General features: G+C 36.6%; 3 protein-coding genes across 13 annotated transcripts in view; 1 reads left to right on the top strand and 2 right to left on the bottom strand.

Annotated features, from left to right (window-relative positions):
* Positions 1 to 14,484, top strand: part of LOC127836334 (uncharacterized) — a 493,739-nt gene that overhangs the window by 392,757 nt on the left and 86,498 nt on the right. The gene's annotated exons all lie outside the window — the stretch shown is intronic.
* The window catches only part of LOC127836703 (uncharacterized), a 64,581-nt gene that overhangs the window by 27,637 nt on the left and 22,460 nt on the right, over positions 1 to 14,484 (bottom strand). The gene's annotated exons all lie outside the window — the stretch shown is intronic.
* Positions 5,686 to 14,484, bottom strand: part of LOC127836591 (uncharacterized) — a 62,286-nt gene continuing 53,487 nt past the window's right edge. For 2 of the 4 annotated variants that reach the window (XM_052363272.1, XM_052363294.1), the window contains exons 2-4: positions 10,529 to 10,623; positions 9,222 to 10,104; positions 5,686 to 9,064 (exon numbers count right to left, since the gene is read on the bottom strand). In XM_052363272.1, coding sequence (XP_052219232.1) covers positions 8,824 to 9,064; positions 9,222 to 10,104; positions 10,529 to 10,623 — 1,219 coding nt within the window. In that variant the 3' untranslated portion in view covers positions 5,686 to 8,823. Of the gene's footprint in view, positions 9,065 to 9,221; positions 10,105 to 10,528; positions 10,624 to 11,782; positions 12,003 to 14,484 lie in introns of those variants that run through there. The other 2 variants (XM_052363254.1, XR_008028842.1) reach the window with 2 other exon arrangements.

The following is a 14,484-nucleotide window of genomic DNA, read 5'->3' on the forward strand; positions in this document are numbered from 1 at the left end:
GAAATATTCCCCCTAAAAAAAAATTTAAAAAAATAAATATTTTTTTTTTTTTTTTTTTAATAGAAAGATGTGTCTCATGATTATTATATCTCAATTCTAGTTCAATTTAATCTTTTAAAACATACTAAATTATAAAAATGCAATGGGTATAGTGCAAATATGTACAAATGAAATAATGAGAGTGTAAGTAAAAAAATCCCCCAAAAAGGGAAACGCCGCGAAAATTCCCCCTCCTAAGGGCTGCGGACCCCTTCCCCCAAAGTAGTGTGAGGGCCCTGCTTTAACAACACTTTTCTACATGCTCGTGAAATTTATGATAGGATCCTTATTTAAAGGGGCCATTCAACAGATTGGTAAATTGACAAAATTAAAAGTTGTTTCAGATTTGCAAATTTTTGTTTTAGTTATGATATTTTTGAGAAAATAGTAATACTGACCATGTACCATGCTGTTAAATATCTATTATATGCATCTTTTGATGATTTGAAAACCTGAAAATTATAAAGCGTCGTGCGACGCGAAACGATTGAATAATTTGGAAAGTTCTGTTGTTGTTTTATTTTGGGATACTACGAGGATTGCTTATATAGGTCAAAAATACATCCGCTCTAAGCATGAGCATGGATGGTCGAGTGGTCAAGGCGGGAGACTTATTACTCTAGGACTCCAGCCCATGGGTCAGTCGCTGGTTCGAGCCCTGTTGTGGGTTACTTTTTTCCTTCTTTTAAATTGTATTCTTGTTTTTTTACTGGAGATTTTTAGTTCACATTTTTAAATTTATCAATATAAAGATTTAATGACAAGCTTCAATACATGCCAAAATCTGCTGGACGGCCCCTTTAAATAAATTTAATGATGTTCAACTTCATGAAAAAAAAACAAGATTAAGTTTATACCTTCGACTTGAATAACCGTGGTACACTTTGGAAAATAGTAATTTCGAGCGTGTCGCGGAGATTAATACATGCATTAAAATATAAATGTTTTGTGAGCAACAGAAAACACGTAAGAAAAATGTAATAAAAAATAAACGCCGGCGTCTTTGTTTACGCTTGGAAAATAGTGGTGCCCGGCTTATATTTTGAACAGAAATACAGTCAAAACGGTCCCCTAGTCAAAACGACTCAAAATTTGGTCATAACAGCCCCGTTGTGTACACACCGGTCACAATAACGTAGTGACGTCACCATCTATGTATAGAATGATAACAGCCGAGTTAACGCGTGACGTCACATGCACCTGCAAAGTTTCGACTCCGCCCACTGGTTGGCAAAATGAGGAATTCATATAAGCGCAAAAGGTTGAAATAATCATCGTTTTTATTGATAATCATGAACTGTATCAAATATAATTTCACTATTTATGTCTGAATAAAACATAAGCATGCGTGGAAATTCATTTTTGGAACGATTATATTGTTGTTATTATTTGTTTTTATTAAAAACAAGCTCTGGAGTGGAACACTATCTACGAGCTCGGTATGTGGTTACTACAAAAATCTCTACTGAACTCATCTTCACGTCCATTTTAGATACAAAATATCAGAAATGGAAATTCTTTTAGAATAAATTAAATTTAATGAAAGAACACAAATAAGGATGAAAACAAACAACAAATAGATCGCTTTTTGTTCGCAACATATAGTAACTGATTTTAACCTTAATATATCTGTTCAAACTTACCTTGATACACAACAAATAAATTCATAAACTAATTGCTTTATTTAATTGTGCACACCAATTTTGACACTTTTGTTTCAGCATTTCTAACCGTGTTTAATTGCACCGTTGTTCGTCACACGCATATTATCTTGTTATGATCGGAGACTGCCCAGACACAGACAACATGCCGATGTCATAAACATAGGGACATTTACTTTAATTGGGTCCCTGCATAGACCACATGATGCAGACTTTATGATACCTCCATGTCATCTCTTGGCATATTGAGCAAGCCAAATATTAAAGCCAAAATACGTAACATTTGCTTTAATAAATAATTTAACAAATTAAAAAAGAAGATATTTGTCCGAAACGGATTAACAGGAACATGTGTATCTATATGTTAGCCAGTTTAATTATTACAGTGCTTTATAACTTTAAATTTAAAATATTGTGCAATATTTCTGCTACACAATTGATGTATTTAACGCGGGTACCGGCAAATGTAAACTTGGCAATTTAGTGTAAAGACTGTACGTTCTTGCAGTGCACGTAACACCATCATGAAACCAAGCAATCACAATGGATAAACAATATTTGCGTAAAATAAACTAAATAAATATATATATTTATCATAAAATGCTAGAGTGTTACATGTATCACTCCTTATTACTTGTTAAGAGATTTCAATATACATGCAAAGACAGTTCAATTTGCACAAGATGCAAGTAGTAGTAGTAGTAGTGGTAGTAGTAGTAGTAGTAGTAGTAGTAGTAGTAGTAGTAGTAGTAGTAGTAGTAGTAGTAGTGGTAGTAGTAGTAGTAGTAAAAGTAGTAGTAGTAGTAGTAGTAGTAGTAGTAGTAGTAGTAGTAGTAGTAGTAGTAGTAGTAGTAGTAGTAGTAGTAGTAGAAGTAGTAGTAGTAGTAATAGTAGTAGTAGTAGTAGTAGTAGTAGTAGTAGTAGTAGTAGTAGTAGTAGTAGTAGTCGCGTAGTAGTAGTAGTAGTAGTAGTAGTAGTAGTAGTCGTAGTAGTAGTAGTAGTAGTAGTAGTAGTAGTAGTAGTAGTAGTAGTAGTCGTCTCGTAGTAGTAGTAGTCGTAGTAGTCGTAGTAGTCGTCGTAGTCGTAGTCGTCGTAGTCGTAGTAGTCGTAGTAGTAGTCGTCGTAGTCGTAGTCTCGTCGTAGTAGTCGTAGTCGTAGTAGTCGAAGTAGTAGTAGTAGAAGTAGTCCTAGTAGCGTAGTAGTAGTAGTAGTCGTCGTAGTAGTAGTCGTAGTAGTGTAGTAGTAGTAGTATAGTAGTAGTAGTAGTAGTAGTAGTAGTAGTAGTAGTAGTAATAGAGCTCTTTGATGTATTTGCCCATGACCTTATAAGCCGGCAATCATTGGAGAAAGAATGATGTGTAAGCAAGAATGAGAAGGAACACATGATGGAAACAATTCCAAGTCCTAAAAGCAAAATATCAGCTCTACAACAAATTAAAGAAAAAGGGAAGCGGAAAATGATCATTTATGCATGTAGATAAACCGCATATAAAGTGGTAGGAAAGTACAAGGGTTACATGTGGGTCAAGACTGCCCATTTACTCTTACAACCTAACCAGTCCAGCAGGAGACAACTAAAGACATAACAATGTAGGTAGATATGCGGTTGAAATAACGGCATTAGTCAGAGGAGTAAGTGTGGAGGATGTGTATAAACTTGCAGATGCACACATGACCGACATCACAAAAAACAACAAGGGTTTTCAAAGCTGTTTGCGGAGATGTACAAATTGGAAACATCAGCATGGCAGATCTTTTGCGGCACTCACACTACACTGGGCTTCATCAGTGCTATGAATAAAGTGATACGGTTGGAGGAGACTAAAATGTAGATGGGGCAAGTAATACAGAGTTTCATGATGGATCTGAATGTTTACATCAAGAATGCAAATGTGGCTGGTTAGGCATTGGACATGTGACTAAAGTTGGTTGCTCTTGAGTACAGCCATACACCCTGGAATCGCAACATGGAAATTTTCCGCTTCCTTGAGAAAATGCAGTATCCATTGGGTGTCTCTTTAGGGCAGCATTATTCCTAATATACGACTTTGGCCATTAATCAGAGGTCCTGAGCTAGAACCCTCAAATTAACCATCGCCCGGACTACCTCATCACCGATTTGATAGAGCTTCCTTACCTAAAGGTGGCCATCGCGATGTTTGCCTGCCTGGTTGTACATTTTGTGGAGCCCTTCTATGCCAGAACCATAGGAAAGATGCTACTCATTTTATTTATTTTTAATTCTTACTGCAGACTTAAATGTTCAAGCTCATTACATTTCATCGTGACAGAATAAAACATACTTAAATGTTTGTGTGCTGAATATAAATATTTTCCAACGTTTTCTAAATTAGTCTCTTAGTATAAGCAGTCTGTAAGATTTGCAGACCATGTGTATAGTTAAACAATACTTAGGCAAACAGTAAGAATAGCCTATGCATACTAGTCGGAATGTACAAAAAAAACATTTGTGTGTTCATTTGTTGTTCATATTCATGTGGGGGGTTATTTTCAAGATACACAGATATTTTAAGGTGTAACATTTGTTATTTTATTACTGTTAAATGAATCACAAATGAGTATGAAAGCATGTATTCAATAGTATATAGGCAAACAGTGCGAACAGCATTTATACTTATATAGATCATGCGTAATGTGCAGAAAATGACACCTTTGTTTTCCTTTTTTTCATTTTCAAGGGGTGTGGGTTATTTTCAAGATACAGACTTACTTTTGGTGTCAAAGTTCTTGTATTGATATTGTTAATCAAGACGCAAATGGGTGCATTGAAATTTTGAACTTGATGATTATCCCCCTCCCTTCTTGAGGTTACATTTAGTTCAAATGCCAAATGGTCTGACCATGTAAATATTGTTTTTGTGATTCCTGTTCAAAGCAAAATGATGTTCTTCGAAAACTCAAGTATATACTATCGAAAAGCAAAATACATACAATCGATCGAGCCTTTATTCTTCCAATCTTAGAGTATGCTAGTGAAGTTTGGGACGTTTGTACTGAATTTGAAAGCAATGTGCATGAAAACTTACAACTGGAAATTGCTAGAATTGCTTGTGTATTACCCCTATTCTGTATTAAAGAGAACTTATAAAAGAATTTGGTCTTGAGCCCTTAGCCTCGAGGAGAAAAAGGAAACAGCAAGTAACATGTTATAAATTGCAATATCAACTATCAACCTCTTATTTATCTAATCTTTTTCCATAAAATGTCGGTGGCATATTAAATAACAATAAAGAAATCGAGAGAATTACTCTTTGCCCCAATCTCGGTTAACTTCATACAGTTGATCCCATATCTACAAAAAATGTCGTATGACCTAATATAGACACAAGAGAAAAACCTACAAAATGTTCTTTCAAATTAGCGTTAGCCCCACAGTCATCTGTGGACCCAAAATACTATATTGTAGGCAGTAGAAAAGAAAGCATATGATAATCTCACACTAGATTAGAAATATATGTAATCGTTTAAACTACGATCTTTATAGATCGAATCAAATCTGATGGTTGATCAGATCTAGCTTCTTGCCGAGCCTTATATCAAAGCTAGTATTTTATGCAATTTCAGAACTCGATTGGCAGATTGATGTTTTCGAGCTCTATACTTGTGCATGTAATTAATTGTACGTTCAAACTTGGTTTTCAGACCCGAAATCCGCCCAGTTTTTAGCATACTACGATGTAGTTTACACGTGTTTCTTATTTGGTATAAAGTGGCACGAATATGCCAATTCATATAGGTAAATGACATTTAAGAAATAAGCAAAACTCCATTGTTGTTGTTGTTTTTAAGAAGGAGTAACAGGGCTGAATAAGGGCCATGGATTGCGTATTGTTTATACCATTAAAAAAAACTCATTTTAGTTGCTTTTCAAAGCTTATATAGACGGACAGGAATGTCATAACGGTGATGGTATGCCACGCTTAAACAAGTGTGCATAGGTTTCTATATAGAACAACAAATAAGCGGCAGTACCAGAAAGCTTTATTAATATAATTACATCTTAATGGATATAAAGAACCCTGTAAATCTAATATATAATAGTCTAGATGATTGTATAGTTTCCATGAAGATTTATGCATTGAACACTAGGTTAGGATATTAAATAAATAATAAATCACACGTTCGAATAAAAAGCAAAACATGACCTAAGATCATAAACAAGGAGCCACGTTATGCGAAAATGGAACCATATCAGACGAGCTTAGCGTCCGACCAGCCTGCTCGCTTGCACATTCTGGTTATGGGCTAGGTCTTCCCCGCTTTTAAGTCACGTATGGTTTTGCGGTCTCATTAGCGGACATGATAGCTCCTGACAAGTCTGCCTCGATGCCGTATATACAAGACCCATTTTTGCATAACGCGGGGCATATCATATGCTGATGGACTTTGTGTAGTCGTATGAACCATCTGAAGCACGTGCATCTGTCTATGTTAATATTTATGATAATAAATGCACATGCATGAAATTTTCTAACATACTCTTGAGGAAAAACGACATTAACATCATCCATGTATTTAACCCATTTATGCCTAGCGTCTAGAAAAACGGCCTTGACAAACAGCGCAGACCCAGATGAGACGCCGGATAATGCGACGTCTCATCAGGGGCTGCGCTGTTTGCTCAAAGGAATTTCTTTAACAAATATTGTAAGTATAGAAATAATCATACTAGAAATCCCTAATTTTGGGGGAAATGATCCAATTTCGAAGAATGTGAGAGTCCACTAGGCATAAATGGGTTAATAGGCATATATCCACATTTATTATGGAGACCGTTGGACACAGCTCTTCAGTCAAGTAGTATGACCTAGCAATGTCATGAACGTAGCAAAGCAATACTAACTTGTATTCCAAGCACACATACTAATACAAAATAATTATAAGGATGTGTTAACATATCAAAGACAATCAGCAAAACAACATCCCAATAACGAATCTAAACGTTTAATAATAATTTATGAAGTTGTATAATTTGGTGTTAATAGACGTCTCACAAAAATGACGTTTAGCTGGTTCGAGAACAAAGAGGTGATACATGTATACATAAAATTAATTTGGCAGTGGAATTAAAAAAAAATATTAGCGAAATACCTGTGCTTCTCTCAAAAATGAATCATAGATGTAGAAATAATGCTAAAAAACGGTTTAATATTAGTTGTTTGTTTCGTTTGGTAACGTTCACGAAGTAAGATGTACTAAGAAACTAGCTCTACTCCTTTAAAGTGGATCAATATTTACACAACTCATTCGGGGAAATATACAGTAAAATCCTGTGGTGATGGCTGGTGTAATCACGTATCAAAACGTGAAATATAAAGAAGACAGTTTTATAACAGATCTTTTTAAAATGCGATACTAATCGCATAATTAAATAACAAAACTTTATCCAAAAACCATGGGCGTCCGCACACTGGGGCAAATGGGGTCAGCTGCCCCCCCCCCCTCCCCCTAGAAAATCGGTGAGAGAAAAAGATAGTTGAATATGGAAAAATCTAAACGTGTACAATTATGATTCCTGATTTGAACAATTTGGGTCAGAATGACCCCTGGCTAGTTTCACACGAACATCAACTCCCATTTACATGTTAACAAATCATGGAGGCAGTTATTGCACAATTTATATACATGTACTCTCAAAACATTCTTATAAACATGATTCATTCGTGCGAAATCGAGGGGAGAAGTCACTCAATTAACATTTATTCAGTCCCTGAATAGGAAGTGAAGGCGACGTGGGTCTCTGTCGAATTTCTCGATAATTTTTTGAATGAACATATCTTTGTAGGTGTTGATCCGATCCCTGTGAACGCTGATCATGCATAATCCTGAGAGCCTGTTGTCGGACATGGTGGATCTTAGCCATGTCTTGACTCGTCTCAGCGTGCTAAATGATCGTTCCGATTTTTCCCAAATGGGAGCTAAACATTCCCAATAGAAGGTTTAAAAAAATAAGAAATTTAGATCTCAATATTTTAATTGTTTATCTCCCATCCATATAAGACCAACCTTAGTAAATATAATACTGGACACACTGATTTCCCAATTTTACTCAAAAAGCCACGAATTTACTCAATCCAGCCCGGCCCCATTCCCCAAATGGTGAAAAAACACTGGCAGGGTTAGTAATATGATCATCGCCTCGCGCACGACTGGGAACATATCCCTTTTTTTCAAGTTAACAAAATCTTACTCATTCTAATCGTTGGATTCCTTCTTTTTCATGTCGTACCATGACATTGCGTATTGTTCGAAATTATCGATTTGATAACATTCGTCGATGGTTCGGACTGTATCTTTATAGTTTGATAGATCGAAAAAAAAATTGTGGTTCGGATGGAGTTTATAAAACATGAACGCAGGCATATTAGATTCTAGCTTCCTAGTGACTGGATCATTGAGTCCATGTACGGAATATAAATTGTGCGTCGATAGTATTCTTCACTGGTTCGACCAACATTTGCTCGGTGTCATTGACGGCCAAATTGGCGTGTTTTCAGATGATTAGTGATGACTGATTAGAATTCTGTATGAGAAAAGTCACTATGATAAAAAACAGTGAGAAAATAAGTATAAACAACTCCAATACAGTCAATTTATCATTTCCAAATCCTAACTCGTAACCTTCCAGATGCACCATTATCTGGCCTAATTCTTAAAATTGTCTCCCCCCCCCCCCCCCCCAGGATCATTCCTGCGGACGCCCATGGCAAAAACATTCATATTTTGGCATTCTGAAGAAGAGTCGATCGATGAGAATTATTTAAATGCTACATATATGTTATGTTTCTACAAATATTATCAACTTATAAGACTATCAATAGAAGTTTTGTTAAAATGTCACCTCCAGCCCACCTTATATAATATTTTATATAACATTAATAATAGGCTTATATTTAAAGCTGACAGTTACCATCAGCTTGTACATCAAAGTTTATATTTAGACAATCTTAGATAACAATCTTTAAACATCACGCAAAGTACTTAACAAAACAATTGCTATAACAGAATGCAAATTTACACTATTGAAATTAAAAGGACAGCGTTTACACTTCCAAATCGAACATTCGTCCAAACACAATTTCAAAGAAACATTCAATAAAGTCTAGTAAACAAATGCGAAATTCTTGTATCTATAATTGATTCCATGCTTCTTTTGCATTTCCAATCGCTTCTTGTGAATTACCTCTGAAATCCACTCTTTATCAATTGCGAACGCCATTGGTCGCCTGGGGATGGTATTAAGGAAAAATGTCTCGTTATTTTCCATGTGAACTTTTGGTGGATCTCGTTCGGTTTCAGGTTCCGGCACTTTCACTGTGTATGGAAGTCGCTTCGAAGTTTTCCTGCAGATCATAAAGCACATTGTTATAAATACATTAATATGCATGCTGACTACTTTACATAGAAACGTATCGTTCCATGTATAATAATAATACGCAGAGAAACTATGCATGTGTTAACTTACACTTAACAATCTCAGATGATCGAAAAAAATCTTACTTTAATTTCAGTGGATCCCCATGGATTTCCATCATCCAGCCGTGCTTCATGGTCTCCTGGAAATAGTCCGGTGTCTCTGACCGATATTCATCCGCGTCTGTGTATAGTTCCATCTTGTAAGGAGACGGTGCTTTAGGGCGTAATGGCGTTTTCTTGCCAGATGGAGGTTTTCCCGAAGGACTACGCATAGATGTACTTGACGGTGTTCGGTTCTGCACCATTCTATCAGAAGCCGGCGGAGTAGGTGCTGAAGGTCTCGTGGGCGAGAACAAGACCCGATCCGGAAATTGATTATATCCATCAGGATAATCTAAATCCGCCCTTGGATCCGGCCAAAGACAGAACCCTGACGGTTCTGGAGTTTGAACTACCGGCGATGGTGTTGGTCTGACGGGACCCGCGGATTTAACAGGCCTCTGAGGTTTGGTTGGTGTTTCTCGGCGGACCTTTGCACTTTGAATGCGTACTATTTTCCCTGAAGTTTGTGAAGGGGCTGGTGATGGCTGAGTTTCCGGCTCTGGAACTGGCATCGGCGCTGAAATGCTTTCGAACGTTCTCGCTTGCACCGGTGTCGCCGTTTGGGGCGCTGGCATTGTGATATCCGTTTCCGGTATATGCGTAGACCAACATTGTTGCGGTGTTGGAAGGTTTAATCGTGGCGGAGGTTTGTACGTCGTATGAATGGGTGCACTGCGAGGTCGAATGGCGAGGGTCACGTGATCGCCGCCATTGTCGGACCTGACGCTGGCCCTGGAATGGCTGGACTGAGGGCGCGCCGCGGGTGACGGGGACGGGCGAGGGGGCTTGGGGGTTCGCTGCTCCGGTGGAGTGGCAGGTGCTGTGTAGTATTTGCTGTCCCTGTATCGGTACAATGCCTCTAGTTCTGAAATTGAGAGAGAGGAAAAACATGATGCCACTGAATGGACCGTATTGATTCCGGAATCGTTTACCACGTCTGTGGTCGTACAGTACAAAAGAGGCTTGTAAATTATGTAAGGCATGATGTTGTGAATGGTTACTTTAATGTCGATAAATGGAGTATTGATGTCACACACGTTTGTATCGAAGACATATAGCAAATACAACCCTGGTCATTTTTTCAGATTGTTTGTTAGAAACTACCACCGCTTGTACATATACTAGAAAAAACAATTGCAGGAAAAAAACTAACAACAAGCCTTACATTATGTTAAATATCAGTTTAAATGATGTACATGTTTATTTTGAACCCTATTACCCGAGAATTCACAGAAACTTAATATTTTTCATGAGAAATAAACAAACAAAAATTCAATTTGATTACTTACGGTACGGTGTTAAGGTTCCAATTCGTCTGTCCTGGTAGACATTTTTTGCGGAAGGATACCAGCCATATGTTTGCTCCATCATCCGTCCGCGTTCACTAAAATATAATTAAACAGTTGAGTCGCGCTCCGGGACAACCGATCATCATTTTTGTGTGTAAAGTTTCGTAGCCTGTGAAGTCCGCACAGGCTAATCATGGACGACACTTTTTCGCCTAAACTGGGGTTATGCTAAAAGAGACTTAATTAATGGTAAAAACATATAAGCAGACAGCGACGTCCGTGATTAGCATGTGCACCGGCTTATCTTAATTATATTTTAAGAATATACATTAAGCCGCGCCTGTTTTATAGCGAGGTTTGAGTATAGATATTGGTTAAGAACTATGCACGCTTGGCAACAAATCATCTTTGTCCAAAAACTCTGCGAAAGGAACGTCTTTATATTTCAATAAAGAAATACGGAAATTTGATTCTGATGCATCCGTTCTATATAGTATTGTGCTCAATTGTATAAATGTATAATAAACAGTAAGTTATATAATTGACGTGAATAACATACATGCGATCTGAAAATTGGATTCTATAAACGCATTTCACGTGATCTTTTTCTTTATTTCTTTACATGGAAACATTATAAACAATTTCACAGATCCTTGTGAAACATTGCTTATCCTTGTTAATTTAAAGTGTAAATAGGACACATCCATGTTCGTAATGGATTAACCCATTTATGCCCAGTGGACTCTCCCATCCTTCTAAATTGGATCAATTTATTTCCAAAATTAGGGGTGTCAAGTATATTTATGTCTATATTTAGAATATTTAATAAAGAAATTCGTTTAAGCAAACAGCGCTGACCCAGATGAGACGCCGCATTATGCGGCGTCTCATCTGGGTCTACGCTGTTTGCAATGTCCTTTTTTCAGGACGCTAGGCATAAATGGGTTAATCTATGAGTATTCACCTTTGTGCTCAAGATAGAATGAATGCATCACAAACACAATTTAAACGATATATGTGAAAATCTGTTAAACTTTATCTCTCGTTTCGAACGAAACTGAAAGGTTCCAAATAACGTATACTCAACATGTGTAATAGTGTTACTAATAAATCCTTCAACCAAACCGCTTGATTTGCAAACACGAGCATTTAAAATAAAGAAGTTAACTTCATACACATAAGACGCTGAAAAACATCTCAGTAATCCATTTATTATAACATTTAAGTCGCTATTTATATTATATTATTCCGAACCCGTAGGCGTAGATGGTTGGTATATAGCTCCGTCGACGTTTAGACGACATGTTGTCTAGAAGAGACGGTTCACAAACACGAATGTATCAAAACCATCAAGGTATATCAACAAAATCAAATCTCGATTGAAAGTTAATTTCTATAGCCGAATAAGACGTTGCAATTTTTCAAATTATGGTCATTCATGCATTGTATGTCGGCTATTTTGGCTAATGTTTAGCCGATAATGTTATCTCTCCCGCAAAGCTCTCGTCTGGTTTTATTACAACCTGCGTTATAACAGCTAGAAGGAGCGCAGCACTATATTCCTATATATGAAAATAAATTCCAACGACGTCCGAATCTTTCAAATTTTTTTTTAAAGCATGGTGTCATAATCAAACATAAAACAATTTCCTTCTTTAGAGGCATTTTAGTTTACCTATACGTTTTTTCGCGATTCGATCGCTTCATGCAAATTCAAATACAAATCACATGGTGCAATGTTTAAGCGGACTGCACAGGTTAATCTAAGGACGACACCAACGTACATACAATGAGACGCGTTCTGAAAAAAATGGGTTTAATGCATGAGCGTAAAGTGTCGTCTCAGATTAGCCTGTGCACTTTTCGCTTTTGTGGTATTTTTCGTTTAAAGGAAGTGTCTTCTACACGAAAATACAGTTAAGGCGTAAAGTGTCGTCCCTGATTATCCTATGCGGACTACACAGGCTAATCTGGGACGACACTTTACACACATGCATTAAACCCAGTTTTCTCAGAAAGCGACTCCAATTATCATCCTTTTCCCAGAGCAAGAATCATGTAAATTCGCATATCAGAAAATATTGTGCATATTAATACATGTAGAGGTCCTTAATTGAGGAGCGATATCTTATCAATTAATTCAGCCCATTTTTGTAGATTCAGGTATTGGAAATAAACATTAGAGTCCCGCTATCTTAAAAACGATGAAGTTCGCAAGATTGCACATTTATTGTTTTGTTAGTGTTTTTCTGCAAGATTATCCTACAGCACAAAGGCGATCTAAACTGTATACTAATCTGAAACAATGTAACCTTTTAATAATACAAACAAACAAAGAACACATAATAAATGGTAATTGATATGTATTTAAGTTTCAATACGTCAACAAAGAATGGCAGTGGTGGATACGTTTTTGTTTTATTAGTAATTAACGTCCCGATTCAATGGATTTAATGATACGGCACATTTTGTTAAATGAGATAGGAACAGATTGAATAATGCTTGAATTTGCTGTTCACACCTGCTTAATGACGTGTATGTACGTTCTAATCTTACCAATTAAATGATATTTAAATTGAAGCTTCAAATGCCTGCTTAAAACAAATACAGGTTTTGATATGGTTTCTGGATTTACAGAGTATACTTCACTATAAACATGTTTCTAAGTTAATAGAAATTATCCGATAACTCACGTTAAGTTCATATTTGCGTTCGTTTTTTAATGTTGAATATTGCTACAACTACTGAGACCTCAATTGACAAAAAAATGAATTTGATGGTCCTGAACGCGAGCAAGAAACCGCAACAATGAAGCTATAAAAAGCATTGTTGATCTTTTAACCGTTTCAAACAATGTTTGATTTTGTTTCCGTCTGGAAAAAAACAACAGCATTCTTATTTGAAGGTTTACTTTATCCTAAATAAAACTTTGAAAATAATCTTAAAAGGGAAAAAACACTAGTTGAACACGCTTTTTAATATTAAACATTTAATATACGCCTTGACGTTAATTCAGCCCATAAGCTTACGGTAATCTATGTACTAGTAATTCTTCATTAGCTAGTTGTCTTAAGTGCAATCTGCATAATTCGGATTGGTGTCATCATTTTCTTGTTTTCTATAAACATTTTTATACTATTATTACCTGCGTGGATTTAGGACAAAAATCATAAAAGCCACTCTGACGCGTGCACCGTAAATACGCTATAAATAAGCAATGGTGAGTCATTTTGTATTGGTGCTCGCCAAGGTTTTAGATTTGCCGATGGACCTGAGGCAGCATATACATGTTTTATTATATGGACAGTCCTCAATATGTCACACGAACAAGAGTATACAAGGTAGCTTTAGAAATGTGGTAAACTTTATTTTAAGCCAGCGTGAATGGCTCATGCTTTATGCATATCGTGTCAGCGACCTAAACATATCAGCAAAAAAATCATCTAAATATCACACAAGGTATCTGCTATATGAAGCGGCCAAATTGAGACTCACACCTGTGACCTTGAATTATGACATTTTCATTAAGCCGGGGTTTCTGGCTCATGCTTTTGCACATTTTCATAATGAATTACTCAATTAAGGGTAGTTTCATGAGAATCCAACAAATGGTATAGGAGATATGTATCGGACAGGAAAGTGTTACAGACAGATGGACGGGTGACGGCCGGCATTCCTAACACACAATCTACCGATTTGCGGAGCGGGATTAAACGTGTTATCAAAACTAGTGTGATATTTGTCTGGATGTTTGTTATGTTATGAGACCTAGATTGTATACGCCAATAAAATCAAAAAAGTTTTGATTAATGCGGTGTCTAATCATGTCTGAGATTAGCGCGAACTTTGGCACAATCATGATGATCAAACATACGCATTGATTTATTGATCTCGTGAATTTAGCTTAATCAAATTGGATGCTTCAGACGAATGGCCACGTTCACAGTTATCGACAG

This window comes from Dreissena polymorpha, chromosome 1 (genome assembly GCF_020536995.1).
Source record: "Dreissena polymorpha isolate Duluth1 chromosome 1, UMN_Dpol_1.0, whole genome shotgun sequence".
NCBI lineage: Eukaryota > Metazoa > Mollusca > Bivalvia > Myida > Dreissenidae > Dreissena > Dreissena polymorpha.